The sequence below is a fragment of the Oryzias latipes genome, chromosome 4 (assembly GCF_053564925.1).
Source record: "Oryzias latipes strain Hd-rR chromosome 4, Olatipes_Hd-rR_3.1".
Taxonomy (NCBI): Eukaryota; Metazoa; Chordata; class Actinopteri; order Beloniformes; family Adrianichthyidae; genus Oryzias; species Oryzias latipes.
In genome coordinates, this window is record NC_136240.1 from 32,535,723 (window position 1) to 32,555,513 (window position 19,791).

At 38.9% G+C, this 19,791-nt stretch overlaps 1 protein-coding gene and 1 long non-coding RNA gene across 10 annotated transcripts in view; one reads left to right on the plus strand and one right to left on the minus strand.

The window, feature by feature from the left end:
* Nucleotides 1-1,243: 1,243 nt before the first annotated feature.
* LOC144992054 (uncharacterized) lies at nt 1,244-3,393 on the minus strand. Its single transcript, XR_013655804.1, has 2 exons — nt 3,022-3,393; nt 1,244-1,473 (listed from the first exon to the last, which is right to left on the minus strand). It is a non-coding gene; the product is annotated as an uncharacterized LOC144992054 (long non-coding RNA).
* A 4,257-nt stretch (nt 3,394-7,650) lies between these two features.
* The window catches only part of LOC101173854 (cyclin-dependent kinase-like 5), a 47,406-nt gene continuing 35,265 nt past the window's right edge, over nt 7,651-19,791 (plus strand). For all 9 annotated transcript variants that reach the window (XR_013655806.1, XM_011474466.4, XM_011474467.4 and 6 more), the window contains exons 1-3: nt 7,651-7,794; nt 11,227-11,443; nt 17,079-17,113. Coding sequence is in view for 8 of the 9 variants with exons in the window: in XM_011474466.4 (XP_011472768.1) it covers nt 11,380-11,443; nt 17,079-17,113 (99 nt within the window). In the remaining variant the exon portion in view is untranslated. The remainder of the gene's footprint in view (nt 7,795-11,226; nt 11,444-17,078; nt 17,114-19,791) is intronic.

The window sequence follows — 19,791 nt, forward strand, 5'->3', positions numbered from 1 at the left end:
CATCAATTCATGAAGGGCTATTGCATATCAGGGTTTAGATCTTGGACTTCCCCGCAGCTAATTGAGTCACAGTCCCATCATGCCTTGCACTTTCTACAATATATAACTAATAGAAATAATGACATAATAGTAGACATCTACTGTAGATGTCTACTGGACATCTAAGACAACTGTATTTTGTTACTCTGCCAATAGTGTTCTGCACAAAGAAGCCAACTACACATCTAACTGTAGACATCTAATCTTTGGATATTGTTAGACGCCTATGAGAGTTCTATTTTAAACATTTACTAGATATTAAATAGAAAAGCCCAGGCAAACATGTTTCTATCAATGTAATTTTGGTGTGCTGTCTGTCATCCTTTTTCTCCATTTACTATCAAATATCAACATGACACCAACACTGGTGTAGAATCCACTTGTTTTCTTAATCTGTCCATGTAAATGCAAATCTATATTTATGGAACTTTGCCTCTGAACAGCTAATAGACTCCGTTGTGCGTCAGAAGACAAGAAAAAATGTGCCTTAAAGCCCATTCTAATAATATGAATCCACTCTACCATAATTGTGTTTACCTATATACATTGTTGTTTTGATGCAAGCTTCTGAGACCTTTAACCCCTGGTCAATTTCAGCAGAAATGGTTGCTACTTCTTGGAATGGAGAACTTTGTGATTACAAGTTGCCTGTCATCAAAAAGGCTGCACGGTGACGTTGTGGTTAGCTCTTTCACCTTACAGTCAAAGGAGTGAGGTTCAAATCCCAGCTGGGACCTTTCTGTGTGAAGTTTGCATGTTCTCCCTCTACAGCTGTCTACAGATGGCTCCTTAGTGACCTGATTAGGGTGTACTCCACCTTCAACAAACCTGTGACCCCCAAAAGGGATTCAGTGGGTTCGGAGGATGAATGGATGGATTTAAAAATGCAGTGTTTACCTTTTTTAAATAGTAAAGCTTTTTTTTTTTAAAGTATTCTAATAGGCGTCTAAAAATATCCCAAAGATGAGATGTCTGCAAATAGAGGACCTCTTTACACAGAAAACCTTCAGAACACTATTTGTAGACATCTAATAGAGTTGGTATCTAATAGACATCCTGTGCCTAGTGGGCAAAGCTAACTTAATTCAAATCACATTTAGATTACAGCCCAAAGTGGATGTACTTAATAAATGTTTCCTTTAAAACTGCATTTCAGATGGAACATTTGTGATGTCAAACAATCATTAAGTGAAGAAAGCTGTAAGAAAACCACAGCAGGTTTCATTTTCATAAAATGTCCTAACGATTCACACAGCATGTGTTTGTAACATCAACAGTCATTTCCATGAAAAATGTACTATCATACAGTAGTTTTCAACCAATCTGCTTGTAAAAGTGTCTTGCCTTTCAGTGGAGTTTTTCCCATGGCAACAGATAAGCTATGGTCCCACTTCAGGAGTGTAAAGAGACGCTAAGCCCGTATCTCTGTAGTCTCTGGGGAAAAAAACAAATAACTGAGTTTACATTTTATGCAAAATACAAGTCTTTATTCACTAGGCCCACACAATAAATCGTAAATTTATTGTTATCGCGATATCAAGCTCGCCTCCTATGTTGTAGACAAGGGTCATTAGGAGTTTCATTTAAGTTATGTTGACTCTTGTTTAAATTAAACTGTTGTAGTGAAATGGAAATGATATATTTAGTTGTTTGGGTATTTGTTTATGCATTGCAAGTTATATCGTCGACGCAATATTGATGACTAATATCGCAAATCGCAGGTTTTCTTCATACCTATAGTATTCAATCAAATGTAGGAGTTTCATAGTGTTTCTTTGTTTCAGTAATGCAGTGAAATGTAAGAAATACATCAGAATTTCAAAAGCAAGTGGGGGAAAACTGTATGGGAATTACACCCAAAACTCCTAGATGTCATCTGTTGACTATTTTTAATGAGGGGGGGGGGGTCTTTTAAAGGTTCTAATTATAACCACAAAAGCAGTTTTGTCTGCTTTGATGTTACTTGTTGTTAGAGCAGCATTTTAAGTTGTCATCCAACTCATTTGAAGCCAATCTGGCAGAAAAGAAAGTTCAAGAAACGAGAGGAAAAAACCGTCTGTAACATAAATGTAAGTGCCCCGTCACGTGTGGTGCGTGGTGTGATTTTTCCAGTAATCGCCTCCCACTGACTCAGACAAGAAGCCTGGGGGGTTTTGTTGTTTTTTGTTGTTTTGTTTTTTTTGGGGGGTTTTTTCGGGCACATGACACCATTCTTGATTCTAACTTTGTGTACATTTCCTCATCATGGCTTCAATATTTTTGGGTAGACTTTTAATATGAAAACCCCAAATCTGACAATTAAGCGGATGTTTTCGTAGATATTTTATCACTTTTGACGAAAACGTGATCACGTGCACTTTAGTAAAAAAATAAAGTAATCCTATAATAATTAGCAATAATACTAGACATAAACAATACGATGACGCTAACATTTGCAAAACAAAATACCGCTGATGGTTTCTTGAAGTCATTTTTGCTATAACTTCATGAACAAACTATTTATTTTTTATTTTTTAAGAGATATAAACTTACATCTTGTTTGTCGACTTTTTCATAATTTTTATCCGAATCGATGTTAGTCCGCGTTTACTGTTAGCTGGTTATAACACTTTACCCATCATCCCTTCACACTCACTCAGTACCTGCCAACGTAGCTAAATATCGAGGTAGATTTTCCTGTAAGTTCGAGGTTTTTCTAAACATTTTGAGGGGTATTAATGTTCATGCTAACCGTTTTTGAGGTTAACACGGATCACGTAAAGTAATAGTCGGGCCCAATGTTAACAACTGGAAGTGCGGGATTCGCTAGCCATCACTACTGGCTAATAACTAGGTTGGCTAACCTTAGCATTGACGTTACCCATCTGAGTTAGGTTTCTGTAGTACTACGAAGGACAAATAATATGCGCAACTACGGCGGACTACTTCAAACTGACATTTTTCCGTAACATTTTCTTATTAATTTTTTCAGACAGAACTTACGAGTGCGGTCGTTTTCCGAGCGAAGATCCACTTTTTTCTATTCGTCAGCTGCCATTTTTTTCACGAATGTAGTGAATGCTTACACGGATATAATATATGCCAAAGATCGTGCTCCGACTGTGAGCGAATACAAGTGAAGGCTGGCTGGATAGGCTGGATTCAGGAATGGAGGTCAGTTGGCCAACGAAATCGTGTGCTGGCCAAGTTTACAACCAATCAAAAGAGAGCTTAATCAAGTTAACCAATCAGGCTAACTACAAAGACTGCAATTTGTGACTTAAAAAAAAACAGTGGAGTGATCCATCTTTCTATTTTTGCTATCTCCGTTAGGTTTTCGGCGCATCGTTTGCTGTGGTTCAAAAACAGACGAATACTGGAAACGAGTTCATATAGAGGCGAGATGATTTAAGAGCTAAAAAAGAAAAGAATAAAAAACGATAACAAATCTGATTACAAAACGCTAATTAGCAAAACAGTGGAGACATGAGAAAGACAAATTTTTCAAAGTGTTCACATTTGAAGATAAGTTTAAAAAAACATATAAAAGTCAAAATAATCATTTAATAAAAATCAGTTCAAGTTCTGGTTAAGCACACTAAAAATGACTAAATATTAATATTAATAGTTATTATTATGACTACTAAATGGTTCTAAATCTTAAGCATTAACAATTGTATAATTATTATTGTAAATTATTATTGTTGTTGTTAATAATAACAATAATTATTATTATTATAGTACTAATATTATTATTATTACTGCTTAAGATTTACAACCATTTGCTGGTAGTTACAGTGACAGGATGAAAAATGCTTAGTGATAATGGAAACTCTACATACTAGTATTGTTTTTCTCTTTTACTGTAAAGTGCATTGGTACAGTAAATGTGCAGCACTAACATCAGGCTGTGCTATTAAAGCCTTTCTCTCAAGGGGGAAAGTTGGTTCTTCTAAATAGGTCATCATTCAGACAATTATAGAAGCTTTTTGTCCTGTTTTATCTGAAGTAAAGTCAGACCAGAGGAAATCTACATCATTTAAGTTATAAAAACACACACAATGTTTGCTTATCTGCCTCATTAACAGAAAAAGAGACTGAAAGGAAATTATTTGGGATCTCTGGGGGAATATTATGCCAGACTACACTTTTTTTTCCTTGCCGGGGATGAAAAGGCACAATTAACAACCATCTACCAGAACAGAAATGTTTTCGCCAGAAACTCAAAAAGATCACACTCAAATACGGCTGATTGAGACTTTTTGGACTGATAGATGTTGTAGACAATACAGCAGAGTTTTGAACATTTTTTAATCTTCTTTAAATTCTCCGCAGGGATGGGGTTCATGAAGTCCATCCTCACTGAAGCACTGTTGTTACAAAAGAATGTGATTCTAATAATTGAGACCAAGGTTTACGTCCTCCTCTTTTTAACAGCAGATAAAATTTTATGAACCAAATGTAAATTTACATCTGCAAATCTGCAATTACAACATTTTAAAAACAAGAATACAGTTGGCAAAAGTTACAATTTTTTCTTCCCAGTTCGTCCTCTCTGCTGTTTTAATGGGTCGTGTAAAATCAAATTTTTGAGCTTCAAAGTGTATTGTAAAGCCCCGTGGGACATGTTTAGTCGTAGTTTCTGTGATTTGGGCGTGTTCTCGACATGGTCTTGTCACATGCTTTGGACGTACAGAACCCACTCTCAATGCGTTGATTACTACAGTGGCGTTACCCGGCGGTGTTTTCACTTGAAGACATTTGTCATTTTTTAGCTGTGGACTTTTGTCACTGCAAAGTCTCACCATAGTAATTTATGGTAGTGATCAAGCATAGTGTTTAAATTGATTGGATCTATTACAACACTTTACACTTGTGTGATGTTCTGGATTGTATGACCTGTTTTCAGTTTTTATAAAAGTAAAAAAGTGAAACAATTATTTTAGCGTAAAATTCAGCGGCTTTGCTTCATTTCTTTCACATTTTCTGTGAAGAACATGAATAAAACCTCATTTTCAATGATTGTACACCCAGCATTGAAATGATAAAAGAACTGTGGAAAGCGTAGATCCTATCCTGTGTTTCCTATTTTCGGTTGTGGTGTTTTCTGCTGCCACACAAAGCACCAACACAATTGAAAACCCAACTCGCAACATTGTCTGCTCTTACATCATGTCTGAACATTTTAGCCTCTCCTCTGCGTGAACCAAACTTTGTATTCTCGTGCCCCGTCCCGCCTGCAAATGAAACAAAGTGGGTGAATTTCATGGTATCTGAAGGTTAGATAAATTAAGGGAAAAAAAAGTAACAAATGGTCAAACCATTGTTCAGATTAAACAAAAACAAGAGCACGGAAGCCACGTCTGAACATGTACCACAGGAATTTCCACATTCCTTACAAAAAACAACCCCAAAGCAGTGTTTTGATCCATTCGCACATTTCTGGGTTTTCTTCTAAAAACCTGCTTTCTGAGCCCCAGCACCTCCCAATCCACGAAAACAAGTTGGTCCTCACATTAGAGATGCCCCTGCAGGGGTAGTTGATGGGATTCAGTGCTGCCAGCCCCGCCCCCAGGCTAACGCACACACCCACTTTCTCCATGGAGCTAGCGGCGATCGGCTAAAATGCTTTCATTTTCCATGCACAATATGCAGATCCATCTTTGCAAAAGTTTGAATGTTGTTTGTTTTATGAGGGAGAAACCGAGGCCGACTATAGGTTGATGTCATGAAAGGGGCGGCACCCATGAGGAGAGAAAGGCGGAGCTTCCGAGATCGAGTCGTCTTACTTCCAGATGGGAAAATGAGCAGTGAAAATAACTGATATCACATTAAAAAAAAAACATTCTTTCGTGTGCCAAAGGTCATATGTTATCATATGTATGAATAAAGTTTACTCTGAAAGGATTAAGAATAGCAGGAAACAGGCCATTTAAACTCTCAGTGCATTTGTTTAGCCTCATCACCACTTTGTGAGGATGAAACTGCTCATAATTCTTATATAGTGTCATCAGAAGCAATGCAATTTTACTGCATGGATCATTAAGTCATTTGTTTGCTGACAATAAACTCTTTTATTCATCAAATAATGTTTTTAACTTAAGGTCAAGGAAAGAACTATCAAAATACAGTACGAAAAAACATTAAAAATTCACCAAATATATGCTTATTTAGGTTTACAGACAAAAACAATGAGTAAAAATAGTTTTTGATTGATAATTTTAACAGAGCAGTTCTAATGATCTGTGTTGACAAAGTGAAAACCGGTAGACGACATGTTTGAGAGTCGGAAGGCTGATTTGAACTCTCATACAGTTACATTTATGCTTTCTGTTGGGGCAGGTGAAATAGATGATCTACATTTTAATGAGTAATCTATTCTTCGAAACAATGTTTTTTTGTCCAAGGAGGACTTGCAAAACACAAAAGCTGAAAAAATAACAACCATTTTTAACCATTTTTCACCTAATTAAGTGTTTGAACTCACTCTTCCTTTCAAACAAAATCCTACGTTTTTGGAGAAATAAGGACAATCTAAAATGCAACAACCAGCAATTGAGTTCTGTTGAATTTCTTTAGTTTGGCCATCCCTCCTGGGGGTGGCAGCATTGGTAAGCAGATGTACTGAAGGTATTGCATCCTAGTTGGGACCATGGATAAATATATATGTGTATATATATATATATATATATATATATATATATATATATATATACATACATACATACATACATACATACATACATACATACATACATACATACATACATACATACATACATACATACATACATACATACATACATATATATATATATATATATATTTCACAGAAAATGTGAAAGAAATGAAGCAGGAATGTGGAAATTCCTGTGGTACATGTTCAGACGGGACTGTATATATATATATATATATATATATATATATATATATATATATATATATGTGTGTGTGTGCATCTGCAGACTACTGTCTGCAAAGGTAATAAACAAAGGTACATTTTACAAATAATCTGATTTTCTATGCAAATGTTTAAAAAAAATCATTGAAAACAATATTTTACGCTTACAGTAACACAATAAAAAATGTTTATCCTCTCTCCAAATATTTAGAAGACATTTACCAGTAAAATAATTTTAAAACGTAATAAAAGTTCTATAATAACTTTTGAACATAATATTCTGTCTTTGCACTTTCATAATATTGTTAACATTAAACAGTGAGGATGCAGGAGGGGTAAACTAGATGGAACAAGTGTTTAAAAGTCATTAATCCATTACTTTTACACCAACTCAATAACTGCATAGAACAGACAGAGCCCCTCTCCTTGCAGTCTTTTATTTAATAAAGTGGGTAGTTTTTCATTCTGATGCTTTTTTCCCACGGCCACACTCCCTTTGGATCGACCTTTAGATAAACTGTGTCAGCGTGCTGGAAACTGCGTGTGATTTTGTGAATTATGTAATTTGGGAAACTGGAAAAACAATATCCCACCTCACACGAAACACCCTTGGTCCGCAGCACAGTCCCCGCCCACTGGAAACTCAACTGATCTCTGATTGGTCCGAATGCCGGGGGGGCGTAGGCACCGACACGGGCCTGGAGGATTTTTGATTGGTCGCCGTTGCGTCACTCCAACTGTTGCCTGGTGATGCACTTGCAGCTTGTCAAGCGCACGATCCAGTTACTGGAGCTGCCTGCTGCAATGAAAACACCGTCGTCGGTGGGTCGATAAACGCGGGCCCACTTTCATCATTTCCCCCAAACACTGACTGAGTGAGTACTTTATTTATTCATTTTTCATTGGACTTGGCTAGAACGCTTCTGCTACAACACTAAATAGGGTTGTTTGGACACAATTTGCGGGCGTTTTCTGTCTAATGTTAGAAGAACATTAAAATCTCTATAAGGTTTATTTTTTTGGCTAACTTGGGGCTTTTTTTTTATGTAATGTGAATAGATGAACTGTAAATAGGGTTTGTTTTAGCTAATTTTGGGGATTGCTTTCTGTCTTGTGTGAATAAAAACACATTAAAATCTCTAAAAAGGGATTTTTTAAAGCTAATTTTTGGATTATTTTTCACTTTAATGTGAATAGAAACTCAGTTAAATCTCTAAAAAGGGATTTTTAAAGCTAATTTGGGGTATTTCTTTCTCTAATGTGAATAGCAACAAAGTAAAATCTCCAAATATGTTTTTTTAAAGCTAATTTTTGGGTTATTTTTCACTTTAATGTGAATAGAAACTCAGTTAAATCTCTAAAAAGGGATTTTTAAAGCTAATTTTTGGGGATTTCTTTCTCTAATGTGAATAGCAACAAAGTAAAATCTCCAAATATGTTTTTTTTAAAGCTAATTTTAGGAATTTGAATAGAACATAAATATTCTTATGGGGTTTCTTTTTTGCTAATCTGAGGGCTTTTTTTGGTCTAATATGAATAAAAGAAGCTGTACTTGATAAAAAAACAAAACAGCGTAGCTAAACAAGCGTTCAGAATTAAAACATTTCCTTCCAAGTTCAGTTAATGTGTGTTATTGCTGGATTTAATTCAATGCTTTTGCTAACATGCATACACATACAGCCACATGAACGGGTTTGGTTGCTGTCATGTGCAGAAAAGACTAAGGAAAAACAAACCAGCATCCATCTTCTTGGTAATGTGGTTCCTTGAAGGAGTGACAGAGAAAGCCCCCACGCCTGTGACGCTCCTGGCTGGGTTTCCAGCTCTGAAATTCCCTGTCTCCTGCTCAGTTTGGTGTAATCTGAAATCCATCTCAGCACCTCTAACTGTGGGCTGGTCACGTGACGAGCTTTTTCTTTTTCTCTGAGACTTCCACACCTTCAGCCCAACACCACCACGCATGAGTCACTCTGTTGATACAGACTAAATGCACGATCCGCAGTGGATCCCTGATCACATAAACCTTCAAGACGTGGGCCCTGCTGCCAGTGTTTGGCTGCAACAAAACAAAAGGCTGAAGATGTGCACAAGCACACTCCTGATACAAAGTCCCAGGCCGGTTCAGGTTCTTCTGGTTTCACTTCTGTGCTGGTTGGGGAAGATCAGACCACACAGCAGGTTTCAGTGTTCTGGGAGGCAGAGTTTATTCCAGTGCTGAGCTTTTGCATAGTGATGAGCGGCCCGCTATGCCCACTCCGCTGCAGTAAACTGGGAGTGTGAGTAGGCTACGCAAGTCCTTGATGTTCCCAGCTGGAGGAAATCGAGAAAATGGAATCTGGAGTCCTATCTAATTCAATAACGGTAAAGAGAGCGTAAATACCAGAGGACGTGCTTTCATCACGTTAACCATAAAAGTGGCGTTTTGGGATTCCAGAGAAAGAACATGAACAGTGTTCATGTTTGTTTGATAGAAAAATAATGTTTACATGGGGACTTTTCTTTTTTTTAGTTTGTGTTTAAGAGGTGGGCCTACTTTGCTGTATTTTTTGGTGAAGCAGAATAATTTCTGAAATCTGAAGAAGCTTTGTAAAAGCATAAATATGATGATGTAATGCTTGAGATTTAAAAGACCTATTGTGAAATTAAGCAAAGAAGAAATGCTGGATAAGAAAAACGGATACATAACAATGAGAAGACAAATGTTGATTTGAATGTTTTTTAATTGTTAGCTCCAGCTGCTCAACTTTGTTTTAACAATTTTTTCCACAGTCTTCACATAAAAATTACAAAAAAGTGATTTAAAACACACAAATAATTGACACGCAGACACGACTTATTTTATCTTTTCTTCTTCTTTCCTTTTTAATTACTGTATTACTTAAATCAGTGACCAGAGTAGGGGTGTGTATTGGCGATACGATACGTATCGCGATATTTCTACAGTGTCACTCGTTCTCATCTGGAGCCCACCACAAAGCACCACAGTCAGCGTTTTTTCGGGTCCTGGCAGCAAGTTTGGGTTCTGAAGGCATTGAGTTTGGCCGAATGAACATTTAGCATTTAACACAAGCCGATGCTCGCGGATCTTGTCGTCGTTTTGTGCGGCGTAGAGCTGCTCAAAGAGGCTCAGTGGGCGGTGCTGCCAACCAGGGGTCGGGTGTTTTAGTGGAAAACAAGAGTCAGATGCTGAAGGTCGCTCATAAATAATTAGATAAATGACTGATACAAGCACAAATGAAATATCGCGACATATCGCCAAATTGATTTTCCCTACACCCCCACTACAGTGCAGCTTATTCACTATTTGACTGACAACAGTTAAAGTGTGTTGTTTGAAGTTTTATTTCAACATTTTTCTTCTATTTTTACAAACTGCAGCATTGAAAAAGAATCACCTAAATTGCTATTATTGACTTACTTTTTCCTATAAAAGAAGTCTGTGCGCCGCTCCTTCTGAAGAAACACGTGGATAACCTGTTTGTAGACGTGTTCCCTTCTTATAAATCAGTTTTGAAAGTCTCTCTGTCTCATTGGAGATCACTGCCGGTGACATTTCTAAACAATCCTCCATTTAGAAAATGATGCCAAACAATTTATAAGAATAACTGGACGGCTGCACTTGACTTTCTATCGCTAATTCTATTCTCTTGGACGACCAGCGCCCTCTGCCTCGAGGCAGGGGTACTGCATGTCTCACCTAGAGTATTTCTAATGCGCATTTTTAGTGGATTAAAAAGACTAAATGGGTTACCAATGTAATCAGACAGTGGGCGAGAAATATAAAAACAGATATAATTAAAGATGAAGTGTCTTTTATGAAAGAAATACTGAAATAATAAAGTGCTTGCATCAGCTGCAGATCCAGTCAGTGTGTGCGGCGCAGGGAAGGCACGGGCGGCCGGTGCCTCACCTGCCGCTTTCTCGTGTAATTTAACAGGAAATTCATAAATTCTCTACATTTTCATCAAAGAAATGTTGAAAACAATCATTACTATCATTAACAAAACTATCATTAACAAAAAAGTAATGATAGAAAAGGCATGTTCAAAAAATGTTTTTGAAATATTATCCTTAAAACAAATATATGCATCCTATTTACTTCATGTATTTCTTAAGCCGTATTTTCCAGATGAGACAGCCTCACCTGCCTCCCTTGACTGCAGGTCACTGCTTGATACCTAAAAATGGGTTTGATAAATCTGTGTGTGTAGTACATTTTGGGAGCAATTATTCTGCATTATTAATGTTTGAAACGTCATACGTTTCGTTTTTAATGCAGAAGCATTCATTCTGGTGTTTTTCTGCAGGTGAAGACGCGTCACTGACGATCGGCATGTGGCGGATATTATGGCTCCCCGCAGACTTCTTGGAATCGGAGCGCTGGCTGCTCCTCGGCGTCCTGTAGCCGGAGCTCCACCTCTCGAGCTCCGTGCACAAAACACAGCTTACCTTTTAATTTCATGAAGATCTCTGGCCTCGGTGATGTAATGAATAAATTTGAAGTCCTTGGGATTGTGGGTGAAGGTAAGATTTTTTTCTTTTTCCCCCTCAGCTGTGTAACTTTGTTCTGCAAAATCTTTGCTCTCAAGCCTTTTTTCTGTTTCAATCTGTGAGAGGGCTTTTTAGTGAGCAATCATTTAATGGTTTTTACCCAATTTGCCTGCTGAGTAAAACCATTAAAAGCCTGATCAGAGCATCGCCACGAGACTGATGCTGTGACCTAAATTCATACTGTTTCAAATAAAGAGGAGTCAGTTTTTATAAAAGGAAAAAAAAACGTCTTGCTCTTAAGGGGTTTTAAACTAAAAATGCTGGAAAAAAGCATGTTTATAAAAAGAAAATCTATAAAAAAAACAATTCTGCACTTTTTGTATTTGTTTCAGTTATGATCAGAGCAAATTTCAGCTCCGCTCCTCCATGGTTAGTTCCCCTTTTCAAGAGAGGTTGTTGAAAGAATTGGGAAAGCTTCGGTTCAGAAAATGCTCTTAATTTTTTGTCCTGAAGCTAATTTATCTTCAGGACCACTACTGTCTCTGTTTGACACCTAAAACACAGAAAAGAGACATGTAATAAAAAAAAAGGCTAGAAAGAACTTATTTTATGCAATGAGGGTTCAAATGGTATAAACAGCCCAGAAGTAATACATTTAGAAAACTTCATTTTACAAGAATAAAATAAAAAAAGCAAAATATGAACAGCTGTTCTCCTTTCTGAATTAGGACATTTCTCCTTCACAGTCCTTTTTTCAAAGGTCTGTTTGTCTCTTCTGATACACCTTCACTCAAATGTGTTGAAGAAACTTCCTCAAAGTCAGAATCAAAGTCAGCTTTATTGTCAAAATCTTCAAACCAGTGAGAAGTCACCTTAAAAGTCAGATAGAAATGTTCTACATTTCTGCGTCCTGGGAGCTCATTCTTTTTCTGTAATGCTGCAAACACTCAGTTTTCATCCAGAACGCTCAGCAGGTCCTTTGATGCTAAGCTAGAGGAGCCAGTTTTGAATCCGGTTTACGTTGCTAAAAAACGAGCTAGATTTCCAGGAAAAGGCCTTTTGTTTTTGTTGCTCCTTTTTTAAATCTGTTTTTTTTAGATGATCTGTTTTGGTTTCTGTAGACACCTTCATTAAAAGAAACTTGACACCAAGATGATGTATCTGCAATAAAAAAATGACTATACTTTTCATAAGATGCTTATAATTGACGCTTTGTAAGAACTGGGTCTAAAACTGTGTACGCACAACAACTTATGTGGTCATTTTCATTTTATGGATGATCCATTTAGTCCTCAAATGATGTCAGACTTCACTGTATGACAGCTGTCCACTCTGGTGCTTCCTCAAAGAAAACAACACAGGTTCCTGGATTTGGGGTAAAAACGTCATCATCATAATTAAAAGACCACTGGGAACGCTTTGGAAACAGCAAACGATGACTGGAGTTAGACTTGAATGAAATCAGGCTCAGGGAAGGTGTCAACTTTTTTTCAAACTTCATGATGGAGAGATTTCATGAGGATTTATGGTGCATGATTCATTCCTTCACCGATTTCAAACACCAGTTGGAGTGAAGTGGTCGCATGAACATCACAGAACTCCAGTTTTTTCTTTCAGTCTTGTCTTTGGAGCCCAAAAATCCCATCATCCTCTTTTAACATCTTAAACTGGAGTAGAGGCGACGGACAGTTCGACTCTTCATCATTCTGAAATCGCTAGGATGCTTTTTTTTTTAAAGCCATACTCTGGTTCCTTAACAAACGTAAATACTTTTTGACCGTTTGCCGTCTTTCTGAAAGGTTATTTGTTCTTCTGTCAAACAATAGGTGACTTTTTTCTGAAAATCCAGTTTGTTGTAGCTTATTATGAAGTTCACTTTTCTTTGGCTTTGAGTCACTTGGTTAATGTAAATTAGCAGCAGCCCCAAGGTGAAGCCGCCCCCTTGTCCCAGTTTTTACACTCCCACATTTCTGCTGGCTGCGAGGAACAGGGGAACATCCAGCAGGTTTTTAAACGCTCGTCCAGTGCTGAGATGGCCTGGACGAAGGTCTGCCTTTTCAGGGGTAGAAACAAACCGAGTTTTATTTCCCCTTCATGCTCCTTCCAAATCCAGGCTCACATAATCCAGATTTATGGATTATTAGTCATCTTGAGGTTAGTTGTTAGAAAACATCTAGATTCACCCCAAGAATTAAACCACGTTATGTAATAATCCTTAGTCTCTTATTTGAATGTTGCATAAAATTGGGGGAAAAAAAGATCTGGAAGTACATTCTGTGCTAGTTCGATCCCTTTAATTTGAAAACATTTCACTTATCAAAGCTGCTGATTGACATCTGAATTTTAAGGATTATTTGTTTTTTAGTTTGGGGATTCAGTCAATGTTTTAAAGAGTCTAAAATAGATAGAAAGTGTTCTGCTTGCGGCGTCTGCAAAGCTATCTTTGCAACATTTATAACCTTTAGTGGCAATTTTGAATTCATGAGCACAGAAATAAGTGAAATGGTCCATGGCAACTTCAGAGAGCAGAGGAGCATCTGTGACGCCAAACACTAACTACTTACTGTGCACATGTAAGTCTAAACTCTTTCAAAGCCTTAGTCACATGCAGCCAACTGCCCTTACGGGTGGATAAAGGCTGTCTGTTGGTGAAAAATGGGTATGTATGTACGGGGCATGTGGGTAACTGGCAGGACATTTCAAAGTCATAGACTAAACATGTTTGACCACATAACACCTATCTTGGTCTCTTTGAACTGGCTGCCAGTGAAATATTTGTTTTTTTTTAATCAAAAATCTGGTCCTTACTTTTAAGTCCCTGGCAGGTACGGCTCCTTCTTACATCTCCAGTCCGCTTTCAAGATACTCTCCCCCTAAAGTCCTTAAGTTTCACCAACCAGCTTGTGTTAATGGTTCCCAGAACCAAACGTAGGGTAGGTTTCGGGGGGACCGTGTGTTTGCTGTGTCGGATCCTAAACTATGGAATCAGTTGCCACCAGCAATTAGAGAGGTCACACTCTTGGAAAGTTTAAAAAAAGAATTGTTCCTCCATTTCAGCGGTTTAGCATCAGCCTAGCCCTGGTTTTAATCTCTTTTAAATTGGTTTTATGCTTTTTATTCTTTTCTTTTGATGTCTCCACGATGTTTAATTTGGTTTTATGCTTGTAGTTAGTTCTTGTATGGTTTGTTCTCCATGTGTCCAGTACTTTGGGTCTTCTTGGCTGGTGGTGGAAGGTGCTTTATAAATAAATAAATAAATAAATGATGATGATGATGATGATGATGATGATGATGATGATGATGATGATGATGATGATGATGATGATGATAGACCACTCGGTTAGCCCGTAGAGCGAAAATGTTCATGCACATTTTTCTCTAATGTCATGCTGCGGGTGAGAGGTTGTAGCAAACACTTAAACAACACGTAAGGGTAAAGTTGGTGAGACGTGGCTTGTTGTGGCTTGTCATCTTTTTAACCCCTCCAACTCCTGAACACTATGTAAGGAGTTAGTGCTGAAAGGTGTGTGCTGTTTGTGTGTCCCTTAGTTGCTGTTAGTAATGACAACATTAGACAGAGTGTAGCTTGTGCAGACATCCTATTGGCATCCTGTGGGCACTTATGTATCACCTGCAGCGCACACTAAGGGGTTAAAGTCCTTTCTGTGGGTGTGACCCGTCCCCTGGGGGAGCGGTGAGCTGCAGACACAGCCGTGCTCGGGAGCCATTTGGTGGTTTAACCCCGCAATCCAATCCCTTAATGCTGAGTGTCAAGCAGGGAGGCATTGATTCCCAGTTTTAGTCTTTGGTTGACTTGGGCGGACAGTCGACCACAAGGCCACTGAGCTGCATGCAGCATTTGCGCGCGGTCAGTAAGGAGCCAGTGCACGCATTGAGTGGTGCATTAAGGCACGACAGTGGTATGTTTCATTTTCATGACGTCCCTTAAGGTGGCCATACGAGCCTGAAGGGAGCTATGAGACACACCTGCGCTCCCCTTAAGATGCAGCCATTCCTCTACAACCCCCATTGACATCCCAAAAATGGAAAGTACTATTGTCGTGTATGTGGTAAGTGTATGTAAAGTATATGTAAGGCGATTAGTAAATTGCACTTGCTTATGACGTACAGGTGATGCTGTGGTACGATCCCTTTACGCGGCACTCTTGTCAGAATTAAGGTGATGACTGTGGTCACACAGGACTAACATTAAGCGGTAGTGCACAGCTCCACTTGATGCGATTATTTGTGTATATTAATTGTTTGTTGTCGTGAGTTTTCATGTGGTGCTGTACCTGCCTGAGGTGGCCTAAGGATGGCGCCAAACTGAGAAGCTCTCAAAGAGGGTTTCACCACTACCTGGACTCCATGAATGGGTTTATCTGTTCTGCTTTTGTTGATGTTTTTTGTCAACCCTCCCCCCTCCCATTGTATCATTAGTAGTTCAACCCACTCAACTAAAAGTCCTCAGGTGTGTGGTAATGTTTGGTCAGTTATTTAAGTTCTTTCCTAAGTTATTTTGAGTTTATGAAGTTGACCTCTTTTATGGGCCCCTTTAAACTGTCTGTTCAGTTGGATTTTGTGAACTTTGACATTAAAAATGATTCATTTTTGGACTAAATACCTGCGCTCTTAGCCGTGATTGCCTGGTCCATCACAGTAAGGTACTGGCCCCTTACTGACCATGCATGAATGTGATATGTAAGAGTCCATGGGATGTCCACCAAACTGCGCTCAGATTGTCTAACTTCCTGATTTCTAACAGTCAGGCTGGACGCAAGGATTGGTCTATGCCCTGATCACACGAACAGAACTCATGGGGCTGTTGCACTTCACAGGATTTGGGAGGATTTGAAAAAAGAAAAACTACAGGTTTGCCCATGTTTCACCCACAGACAGCCTGTATCCACAGTTGTGACTAAGGCTTTCAGTTGTTTAATTGGTATTGCTTTCGAGTTTTCTGTATTTAGGTTTTGGATTTCTTCCTTTCATTCAGTTATGGTGAAGGTCACAGCAGCAACTTCACCCGCTTCACTCCGTGCATTTAAGATTATGGCCCGGTCAGATTCTCTGTCACCGTTTTCCTGTTGTTTTTGTCTCCTCAGGTATAGTTTTGGTTCAGTTCTTTGACTTTCACAGCCATGAGTTTGGTAGATCAATAAATGTGAGTGTCTCTGCTTTTCCTGGGTTGGGTGTTGGAGCAGCCTCTCATGGAGAAAACACAGCATTTTGTAACAGTGTTCTGCTTGTGCAGGAGCACAGAGAGGTTCATCATATGTCTTCCCGGTCCAAGAATTCCTCTGGAGCCCTCAGGGAATGTGTGTGTGTGTGTGCCCACGTGTGTGTGTGTGTGTGCCAGGGTCGATAACATCAGAGCTCCAGAAGCTCACCAGCTCCTCTGTCCTACTTTCTGAACCACCTGTCCTTTTATTGGGAGAGCAGCCTTTCTTTTCCTATTTTTTATAGCTCCTTTAAACAACTCAACATGTGTGTTTGTTTGCAGACTTGGTAAACTTGTTTTCAGTTTTTGTCACTCGTTTCGGATACTAAAAAAAAATAACACCGTACAGACAAAAAAAGTAAATGTAAAATTGAAGAACATTGTCATTTTCCATCTAGGAAGGAATGTGTCTTTTCTGCAGCTGATCTTGGTTTGTTTCTGTTGCAGGTGCTTACGGTGTTGTTCTGAAGTGTCGACATAAGGTAACCTTATTTTTGTTCCTATTTTTGTGTATTATTGTTGTTGAAAATTGGGTAAAAATCACCTCTGCTGAGTCCTTTCATCGTGTATCGTATCACTGAGAAAAGTCAGTGGATCATCACTGCAAAACCCTTGAAACTAATAAATAATTCTTACCCCATTAGCAGATTTTCTTTAAATAAGCAAAAAAAAAAATCTGCCAATGGGTTAAGAAAAATGGTCTGACCAAGAATTCTTAGTTCCAGAAAAAAAGTTCTGGTTGCAAAAATAAACGCAACGTGGGTCCCATTTATCATGAGATGAGCAAAAAGTTCAGTCTAAGGTCATTTTGCCACAGAAAACCTTCCTTTATAAAATGTTTTTTTGTTTTTATTTGCAAGACAGAAAAGAAGGCAATGTTTCTCAAATCAATTTTCTTTTTAATCTCTTCACTTTTTGCCACAATGAATGAGGGTTCAGAGCCAAGAAGAACCCATTCCTGCAATGATTATTCTTCAAAAAATATTGATGAGCTTCAGTCAAACCAAACTGTTCTTTGGATGGAAAACAAGACTTACAGAATTACTGTTCGCTTTTGAACAGTTTTATTAAAGGAGACTAAAGGCTTTTGGAAAAACGTCTACATTTTTGATATTTGACATGATTTCTAACTGCCTGTTGGATGAAAAAAGACCCAGCCAGCAAGGCCACGTGGTTTAAAAGTGGGCAGAAAATGTGGGCCCCGAATGGTGTTGTCCACAGTGTCCATGGTGGTGGGCACTCAGCGGGCTAACTCGCTACGCTAGCCGGGTTCCCGGTGTCCACCCGCTTTCCACCGGGCGGCTGGCTAGTGACTGCCCACTTAAGTCAATGTGGGCAAACAAAGGTGGACCACCAGACCCCCACATGTTCTGCCCACTCTCAAACCATATGGGACCCACTTGGCCTAGCTGGCTGGGGAAAATCTATAAAATCTACATCTCTCTCTTTCTAAATTGGTTCCTGTGCTATAATTAGTCTTTGTTGGGGTTTCTTTCTGCATCACTGCAATGCCTCTGATTGTAGCTTCCTGTGGTAAGAGAACAAGGGGAATAATGTAAACCTTTTTAGGTGTTTCCTAAAGATTCAAGGACACGTTTACTGACTCCTTTACCGTCTTTGTCAGCTAAAAGGACGTTTGCAGGCATTGCTTGCCGGAGTAGTTGCATAAAACTTAATACGGCACCTAATATCATGTCCCTAACTGCCTGTAAATGCTGCCCACTGACAAGCCAGCTCTGTGCTCAGATAATTATCAGCCTGCTACAGTGCTATAACAGCAGACTATACAAAGGTCTCTCATTCATGCACTGAACCCCACTGCGATGGTGGAGCCTTAAGATGTTCAAACGAAGCACTCGTGCAAACGAACAATGTTCATACGAGAATCCATGAAGCTGCAGTTACAAACACAATTCTTGTTGTAGTAGTTTTAAGCCTTTTGTTGGTGATTGTTGATCTTTCCGCTTGTTGTTGCTGTTAATGGTTCCACTTAAGAAAAACTTGTTATTTAGCAAATCTGTTAGGGCTTTCATGCATTGACTGTACATGAGAACTGGATTGAGTAGCTGCAGTTACATGGACAAAAGTAATCGGGATAAACGCCTGATCAGAGTAAAAATGTGTTGCGTTAACACAGAATAATCTGCCCCAATCAAACTCAAAATTTCTTTCCGATCGAGATAGGTGGGTTTGCCGAATGTTGATCTGATTGTGGTGAAAATAAACAGTTTATTCCGATTATGGGTCACTACTGCTCTGGTTTACGTCATGTGTAGACGGTTTGGTGCTCCAGAGAAAGCTTTGGGGCGCGAACAGTGTGGTTCTTTAAGTGGAGTAGTCGGACTTGTAGCTTTGTGTTTGCGGGCAGGGGAGGGTGCTTTGTTACGGCGTGCTTCAGACCGCAGTCCGTCCAGCCGCTCTGCGTGAGCGAGCTGCCGGACTCAGGACAACTGTGTCTCCAAGCAGAGGAGCGGCTTTGGGACGGTGTGTGAGCTGACGGCGGCGGCTTTTCAAAGCAGGAATGCCGCTCCGCACAGTCCTGGGAAACCGTGCAATCATGTGGATTTGTGTTTTCAGTCGTGTCCAGAAAAATAAAGGCTAATGTTATTCCCACATATTTACGTACAGCCAAGATGCAGATTGCAGCACAGACCACACAGATTATTTTAAATTCATCCACGACTAAATGTTGTCGTTGGCACGTATTAGCCTAATCCGAACCCTTCTTCTGGCTCTGTGCAGCCAAGAATAAAGCACTGGCCGCTCGGATTTAGAAAATTATGAGCAAACAGGCTTTAAATAATGATAATAACAAGATCATCTCTCTCTATGTCGCACCTCGGTTTGTTTACAACAAAACTCGATATTCCAAGAATCCAAAATCCCATAGACTTCTATTGAGAAATAAACAGCTTTTAATCTGTCATTCTATTGGTCAGAATAACCATTCTTGCTCTGATACCATTTTCTGCAGCCAAAGTTATTCAAGTTATAAACTGACCAATCAGAAGCCTTAATGAAAGAGTCTCACGTTGAGACGTTTGATTGACAGATTTCATGTAGCCCGCTTTCAATGATAGGGATTTGTTTAGAACCAAAGATATACCGGTAATGCAGCTAAAGTTTTTTGACAAAACTCTTTTAACAAGCGCTAACTGCC